The sequence below is a fragment of the Lactuca sativa genome, chromosome 7, assembly GCF_002870075.4.
Source record: "Lactuca sativa cultivar Salinas chromosome 7, Lsat_Salinas_v11, whole genome shotgun sequence".
In the NCBI taxonomy this organism is placed as follows: domain Eukaryota; kingdom Viridiplantae; phylum Streptophyta; class Magnoliopsida; order Asterales; family Asteraceae; genus Lactuca; species Lactuca sativa.
This window is the reverse complement of record NC_056629.2, coordinates 17,668,678-17,677,706: the sequence shown is the minus strand read 5'-3', so window position 1 is coordinate 17,677,706 and position 9,029 is coordinate 17,668,678. Positions and strand designations below refer to the sequence as shown.

The following is a 9,029-nucleotide window of genomic DNA, read 5'->3' as shown; positions in this document are numbered from 1 at the left end:
GCTATGTGCTAGTGACAGTAGGAGGAGATAGTCCCCAGATTACCGGTCGATAGGGCCGAAGGGGCAGTCATGCCCAGCCATGCTAGACAGATTATGTGATATGTGTTATGTGGTAGTAGTAAGGGGTGAAATAGTCCCCAGTATCCGATCGTAAGGACCGAAAGGGAGGCCAGCACCCAGATATGCTAGGCAGTATCCGGTCGTAAGGACCGAAGGGGAGGCCAGCACCCAGATATGCTAGGCAATATCCGGTCTTAAGGACCGAATGGGAGACCAACACCCAGATATGCTAGTCAGTATCCGGTCGTGAGGACCGAAGGGGAGGCCAGCACCCAGATATGCTAGGCAGTATCCGGTTGAGAGGACCGAAGGGGTAGGTTGGGCACCCAGATATGCTTGGCAATATATGTATGTTATGTGGTTATATGGTATGTGGTACAGTGGGGGAACTCACTAAGCTTTGTGCTTACTGTTTACAATTTTGGTTTCAGGTACCTCTTCTTCAAAGTGGAAGGAGCTGGCGCGGTAGCGGCACATCGCACACATGCCTTGTACTCCGCACTATGAGATCTTCCTGGGGATTTGTACTCTGACATTATTATGTTTTATAAAATGGTTTCCAGACACGCGACATCTTTTATGAAATGATATGATCGGTGAATGTTTTATTTCAAACGTTTTGCAAAGTATATGTTTTAAAAATGAAATTTTTGGCTTGTATTTTAGGATGTTACAAGTTGGTATCAGAGCCAAAACTCACATTAAGCCAAAACTGACATTAAGCACTCAATGCTTAAGTCCATGCATCCAAAACACATCTCTAGCTCAAGGGAAACGTCCTAAATGATAAAGTCATCAACTTAATGCCTTTGCATGGCTCAAAGAGGCCCAATATGCATTACTAACACTCTAACTTCATGTTGAGACCATTAAATCATGCATGGTTGAATTTAACTTAACCCATCAAGATACCATTTTTATGATTCCACAACTCCTGAAATACTAAGAAATGACCAATACAAGTTTTGGAGTAACTTCTACTCACAAGAACCAAACCAAGGGACCAAAACATACCAAATAAAATCCCACATCTAGATCTAAGCTAAGGATTCATAAAGTTTGAAGCTTTATACCTCCGGAAGCTTGCTAAGGTGAAGATAGTGATGGATCTTCAAGCTCCAAGCAAACTAATCCTCCTCCAATGACCTCTTCATTTTCAAGATGCACCCACACACACTAAAACACACACACACAAGACTTGATTTATCTAAAAAGGGATTAGGGTTTCGAGAGAATACTTTAGGGACAATGGAGGCTAGAAAATGAGAGAAACCTTGGGACATAAGGTGCTTAAATAGGGTCCAAACCCTAAAATTTAGGGTTTGCATTCTGTGTAATTACGCCCAATGTAATATATGTACGCCCAGGGTAGTGGGGTGAATCATCACGATCAATTAAGACTAGTACGCCCAACGTACAAACCTTGTACGCCAACGTACTGGCCAACCCTTTTTCCCATTTTAACTTCCAAAGGCCATAACTTTTGCGTCCCAACTCCGTTTTCGACGTTCTTTATCTGCTTGGAAAGGTAATGAAAAACCATACAATCCTATCAAATCTCCTTCGACTTAAAACCTTCAAAACATGAATCCTTAATTCGAGAAAATGTCTGAAGCATCACTTTTACCATTATACCCTTGGGATCCAAAGCACAAACCGAACTCTTGGATCACATAACCTACATTACCCACATCCAAATTGGTCTAAACCTCTCTTCCAACAAAGCCCGAATCCTTATGATAATTGATCTTTGGGTCATTGCCTCGAATTAAGAAACGACTCAAAATAGGGTGTTACAATTCTTTTTATAAAGTTACTAGTATAGTAAGTAGAAATATCTCTTAAAATTTTATGAGTTTTGGAGATTTTTTTCTGGGTTTTTTTTTTTTTATAAAAAAAGAATATTTTTTTTATAAAATTTTCATGATTGTGCTTATTTTGTAGAGAATATATTTTTTTACTACTATATTTTTTTTACAGAAAATGCCATTAGACGAATTTTTTTGTTTATTTGTTCATTTTGATTTATCTCACCCACCCATTTAAACCAATAAACGTCTAAGATTTGTCATTGCAGTCGTTACGATTTTCCGAGTCCTCATCCGATCCAACTTCTATACATATACACAACCATCAATCCTAGGGCTGACAATTCTCGACACGACCCACGACACGACCCGTGATACGACACGAAATAAATAGGTTTGGGTTGAGTTTTTCAACCCGCCAACCCGTTTATTAAACGGGTCATATATGGGTTTCTCAAAAAATAAACGGGTTGACCCGCCAATCCGTTTATTTACTCAATAAAAAAAATATTTTATTTTTAAATGTATTTATATATCAAGTATTAATATTATATAATATATACCGTTGATTCATAGACCATTTGATTATTTTGACATTTTGACTCGTGGTGGATGGTCTAAGGTCGTAAGTCGTAACCTCTAAGGCTAAGTCTGTAACATGTTTCTATAAATATTTTTAATTTTCATTTGGATGTTTAAGACTTAAATGTCTAAAATTTGGACCCACGAACCCGCCAACCTGTGAATCCGTATAAATAAATGGGTTGGTGGGTCATATATGGGTTTATGTTCCAAACCTGCCAACCCGTGACCTGTATTTTAAATGGGTCGTGTTTGGGTTGGCATATTTTGACCCGTCAACCCGCGACACGCCAACCCGAACACGACACGATTGTCAGGCCTAATCAATCCTTCTCATCTTTTATATCTCATTATTTCTCTTTCTCGCCTCCCTACATCATCGCTAGTCCTTGTTTTTTATGTTTCATTGTCTCTCTTATTCAACCCACCATAAATATTATTGAGTTTGTTCATTCGAATGTTTATCAAATATGAATATTTTATTCATCACAAAATTGTTCACGATGTTAAAATGATAATTTCTTTTTTCATTCAATACATCAATTTAGTAACCTTGTTAGACAATTTTTCATTTGAAACCAAACTCATTTAGAGATTTTGAACATCAATTTAGTAACCTTGTTATACAATCTTTCATTTGAAACCAAACTCATTTAGAGATTCTGAATTAACATTTGAATAATTCAATATTAAATCATTCGATTTTTTTTAAACAACTCATAACTTTTAGAATTGGGAAAGCAATCTTTATGTTGTACTATATATTTTGTTTCTATGAAATTATGACTATGACTTTGCTCATGACTCATACATAAAAGATGCATATCTCTAAGTCGTTAATATCAAGAAATGTACAATATAAGGTTTATAATAACATATACATATTATTTGCTCACGATATTTATATTACAAGATGATTTTGATTATAATTGTATTACAATATTATTATATAACAGTCAAATCGGATTACATCACCTTCCACTCTTTTCCACTTTGGCACTTTCCATTGCTTTTTGATTGATCGTGTCTTTATTTTATAGGAAGTCATCAATTTTAAAATTTTGAAGTTGTATACTTTTATCAAAATAAGCTTTCCTAAGGTAACCACGTCATCGTAATTATTCATTTTTTTTTCAGAAATTTTGAAATTATTTTTTAGAACAAAAAAAAATATATTTTTTATTTATACAATTAAATGTGTGTGTATTAATTTAGTAGAGATGAGATGATAATCGGTTATAGTTAAATTAGGTTTCAAGAAGCCAATAAGGGGCCCAGATCGAAATCCGCTGAAGCCGCTTATCCACACAAGTAGTGTCACAATCGGTGGTGATCAGACTCTTGCCGTCGTTGCTGTCTTCTGCTAGCTGTCAAACTCACCTCGCCGGAGCACAAGAACCAGAAAACATACCATCTCCGACATGAAAGGTCTCTTCAAGTCAAAACCTAAGACACCGGTTGACCTCGTCCGTCAAACTCGGGATCTCCTCATATACGTCGACAACAATCCCGATAGTCGCGAAAGCAAACGCGAAGATAAGGTTTGGGATCACAATTTTACTCAATTAGGTTAACTTTGTTCGATGCAATATGTTGATATATATTTTATATTCTACTATAAAAAATGATTTCGTTGGCGTAATTTAGTTGAAATTCTGATGATACAGATGTGATTTCCACCTTTGCTATATATAGGCGGGGTTGTGATTTTATTAATGTTGTTAATTTCGTGTTCTTGCTTGTTAATCATTGATTGCGTTATTAATTTTGGATCTTCATTCGGACAATTTTTATAATGCGATATCGCATTGGGGATATAAAGAAGCAGCTGCGTGTAATCTGAAAATTCTTTTCTGATTCGTGTTTTCTGCGTATCTAGTTTCTATTTTTAGATTGATGGTTTAATTTTCCACAAGTTCACTTACTAAATATGTAAGAGTTCTGTTGAATGATTTAATTTTGTTATACATACGGATCAAACTTTCTTAATTGTATAGACATAAAGCTACTTGATCTATTTGATCTTTAATCACATGTTTTGAATTTCCAGTTTGCAGCTCTGAGTAAGCTTCTCCGTGAGCTTAAGCAAATTCTGTATGGGAATAGTGAAGCTGAACCTGTTTCTGAAGCTTGTGCTCAATTGACCCAAGAGTTCTTCAAAGAAAATACACTTCGCTTAGTGATTGTTTGTCTCCCAAAGTTAAACCTAGAAGTAAGCATCTTTCTAGCATAGTTGATCAATCACCAATAATCATGGTTTTTGCATTCTACACTTTTAGGAATGATTATTACACTTTACATATGCATATGATTTCTTCCTGATTCGTCTAATTTTAGTTTCAAACTTGAATTCCTTTCATAGGCTCGCAAAGATGCTACTCAGATTGTTGCAAACCTGCAACGTCAACAAGTTCAGTCACGGTTGATTGCATGTGATTATTTGGAGGCAAACATCGATCTAATGGATATCTTGGCATCAGGGTAAGCATAAGCTTTAGAATTTTACCCTTTTGAAGGTGCTCTCATTTATTTAGTGTTCATGGTTATCTGTATAATCTTTGATGTGTATCTGAGTATAAAATGAATCATGTTTCTGAAAATTTGATTTTTGTTTTCATTTAGTTATGAGAATCCAGATATGGCATTACATTATGGTGCAATGCTGAGAGAATGCATACGTCATCAAAGTGTTGCTAGGTCAGTAAGTCAGTTTACTTGATATCATTAAACAAGATTTCTTCTTCATCCTTCATGTACATATACATAAATATTTTGAGTTTTTATTTTTATTTATTTATTTGTTTTAAAGGTATGTATTGGAGTCTGAGCATATGAAGAAGTTCTTTGACTTTATTCAACTTCCAAATTTTGATATCGCAGCTGATGCTGCAGCAACATTCAAGGTTTTAAAAATTCATTATCTTTTGCACACACACACACACAGTGACACAATTCATTTGTAGTAAAGATTATATATTTACACCCAATTTGGTTTTAAATCATATTAAATGTTGCAGGAACTCTTGACACGACACAAATCAACTGTTGCTGAGTTTCTTTCTAAAAACTATGACTGGGTAACATATACTTTTTAAAATTCATCTTATAAAAAAAACTTAATGCAATTATGGTTTCTGTTGTCAGTTTTTTGCAGAGTACAACTCTAAGCTCCTTGAGTCTCCAAATTACATCACAAGAAGACAAGCTATCAAGGTGTGATTTCCATTTAAACTTTTAGAGATTCAAAAAAAAGATTAAATTTTTAATACTTGGTTTTTCATTTTTTTTTGTTTACCTTTTCAGCTATTGGGAGACATGTTGCTAGATCGCTCAAATTCTGCTGTAATGACACGATACGCAAGTTCAAGAGACAACTTGAGGATCTTGATGAATCTTCTCAGAGTACAATTCTCTCTTTTTATAGGGGGCAAAATGCAAGAAATATCAAATTTTGTTTCTAATTTTTCCTTATTGTAGCATTGTTATGATTATAATGGGTAATTTTTTTAAAGTACAATGTGTAATAAGGAAAAATTAGAATAGGATACATTAAAACTCACGAATCTTATATTATTTTTTAAAAAATGGTTCTGATTTGTGTAGGAGTCGAGCAAGAGCATCCAGATAGAAGCATTTCATGTTTTTAAGGTAACCAAATTTGAACGAATTTTAAAGTATTATTCAATGATTGGTGAAAATTAAAGAAAATTATTTTTTGTTTGACAGTTATTTGCAGCCAATCAGAATAAGCCAGCTGACATTGTGGGCATACTTGTTGCAAATAGGAGCAAGCTTCTTCGACTGTTTGCTGATTTTAAGCCGGATAAAGGTAAGAAAATTAAATTACAAATTTGGTCCCTATGTTTTTACCCAAAATCACAAGTTCAGTCCAAATTTTCAAATTTCTTTCAATGACTGACTGAAGTCGCAATATTGAGTAAAGAACAGGGGCCAAATTTGTAATCTAAAATTGTTTTAGAGTTATTAAAAAAGTAATGAATTGTGAATTTATGATGATGATATGTATAGAGGATGAGCAGTTTGAGGCAGATAAAGCCCAAGTGGTTAGAGAAATTGCTGGGCTTGAACCACGAGACAATTAATTCGGGTATGACGTGGCAATGGCCCAGTGAGATATATATAATTATATATATAAGTTATATATTATTTTCACTTTGTTTGATTTAGCATGTGAAATAAACATGTAATGTTAGTAGTATTAAATATTAATATGCGGATGTAGATATATGAAAAAATAATATATATTTTAAAATAAATTGGTGTATTATTAATGAATGTTTTGGCCTGGGATATACATGCGTGCATGCTAGTTAAGAAGTCGGTGTCGTAGTAGATGATGCATCATGTATGTACATTGTATTATTAGTTTTGACTAACATATTTTATACTTCACTTTGTTTGAAAATACTATTTTAATTTGTGAATGGTGACAAAAATACTTGTGTTTATCTTCAACAAAAATTCTAGTATACTTTTTTGGGTTTGGAGGAAACAAGAAAACATGGAAGCATTTGAATTTGTTTATAAGAAATGATGTATATATATGTATTCCTTTTTATTTGCAAAACGGAAAAAAAAAATGATGTATTGTTTGCAAATAGATGACATCGTCAAAATCAAAGAAAGTGATAAAGTAGTGAAGATGAATAGATGATTACAATAAAATCTTACTACGTACATCTAATCAGTGGATAAATGTAAGTATAACTTATATCCTTATCGATTGATTTTGGAGATTAGAGATAAAATGATGACATCTTTCATTTTAATGAGAAATGATGATGTTTGATAATATAATGGTTGTTAGAAAATTATTTCTAATGCCCTGTTTTTGGTCACTTGGTCTTTAAATCATAGAGATTGTCATTTAGACTCGATTTTATAGATTTGGATTGCCAAAACCTTAAGAAAATCATGGATGTTCAAAATTTCAGCATCAACACCGTCAGTATGGTCAGGAAAGTTTAGTCATCATGCTATATGGCACAACAAACAATATAAAGGATTTACATGGCTTAAATAATGGCCTACACGAGCGTGCCAATTTGTACCATGAGAATATATAAGGATTTGAGGAAAACATGTTACGGCCTTAGGTAAGTTTTGTAGTTTGGGTTTAAGAATTAATCTAAGGGTTGGGATAGGGGTGAGCAAACCCGAACCAAGAAACCGAGAAACCGAAACCGAATCAAAACCGACAGTGTGGGTTTTAAATTTGTAGAAACCGACTTTCCGGGTTCGGTTTCGGTTTTGCCCCCAGAAACCGACCCAACAACCCGAGAAACCGACCCCTCTTTAAAACCGAGAAACCGACCCAGCAAACCCGCAAACCGATGCTTTTTACTGATTATTTTATGTTTATATATATATATATATATATATATATATATATATATATATATATAAAATAATAATAAATAAAAGAAGCTTAGGTGTTTTTTTAATTATTTAACTAATTGTTACATTTCTGGAAAATGGGTTCAAACCAAAACCCATGGGTTTAAACCCAGAAACTGTAAGTGTATGGGTTGAACCCAAGAAACCGAGAAACCGCCCAAACCGATATCAGAAACCGAGAAACCGAACCGACTAGAAACCGACCCTATTGGGTTCTGAAAACCAGAAACCGATCATTTATGGGTTGGGTTGGGTTGGGGTCCAAAACCGACCCATGCACAGCCCTAGGTTGGGATTTGAGATTGCTTTTTGAACTTTAATAGTTTTTTGATAAAAACAATTATTGACTTATTGGTGGTACAAAAACAAGTTTTAAAAACGTGTTTCGATAGATTTTATGGTGAAAAAAAAACTTTATACTTATAAAATGATTAAAAAGGGCATGGAAAGAAAGGAGGGAGATTATAAAATGACTAAAAAGGGCATGGAAGAAGGAGGGAGAAAATGAGGGTGGGAGTTCATTAAGTGCGTTATTGTCATTTTCTTTTTAAAAAACCAAAAACACTTATGCAATACCCATTTTTTTAAAAGAATGAGATGTCTAAGGTTTGCTAATCATCTTCAACCCCACTTTTCGAACTCGAAACTGTAACATCCCAAAAATACTAAGTAAAAATTATGTTTAAAATCAACCAAACCATCAACTACATATTTCAAAAACCATCAAGTATGTCATGGTAGAAAAAAATTATCAGAGTACAATCCCAAAAACCATATATGATCAACTGCTACTACTCCTACTGCTGCGGATACAGATGCTATAACCCACCTATACAACCATACAAAGTACACCCTCAGCTTTCCTTCCAAGGCTAGGGGTTTGACCAAAAGTCAACGCAAGTCAAAGACAAAGTCAACGGCCAAAGTTGACTCTCCACATCATGGCCATCCTTTTCCACGTCGTGGCCCTCAAATGACAAAACAAACGCATTTTCCTTAGTCGCCAGGCCGTGGCAACCTAGGCCACGTCATGGGCACTAGGTTCAAAGCATTGTAATGGGAAGTGGCGGAGCATGAGCTTTTGACTTGGGGGGGGGGGGGGGGGGGGAGGGAGGGCGAAAGTATAATATGTATAAAAATTGGAGAACAGGGGGTCCAAAG

General features: G+C 34.7%; 1 protein-coding gene across 1 annotated transcript; it reads left to right on the top strand.

Moving 5' to 3' along the window:
- The first annotated feature begins 3,683 nt into the window (after nucleotides 1-3,683).
- On the top strand, nucleotides 3,684-6,746 carry LOC111890956 (putative MO25-like protein At5g47540). Its single transcript, XM_023887033.3, has 11 exons — nucleotides 3,684-3,991; nucleotides 4,501-4,662; nucleotides 4,813-4,931; nucleotides 5,073-5,147; nucleotides 5,260-5,353; nucleotides 5,468-5,527; nucleotides 5,595-5,663; nucleotides 5,754-5,852; nucleotides 6,054-6,098; nucleotides 6,177-6,279; nucleotides 6,480-6,746. The coding sequence occupies exons 1-11, from the start codon at nucleotides 3,872-3,874 to the stop codon at nucleotides 6,551-6,553; spliced, it is 1,020 nt and encodes a 339-aa protein (XP_023742801.1). The 5' UTR covers nucleotides 3,684-3,871; the 3' UTR covers nucleotides 6,554-6,746.
- The last annotated feature ends 2,283 nt before the right edge of the window (nucleotides 6,747-9,029 follow it).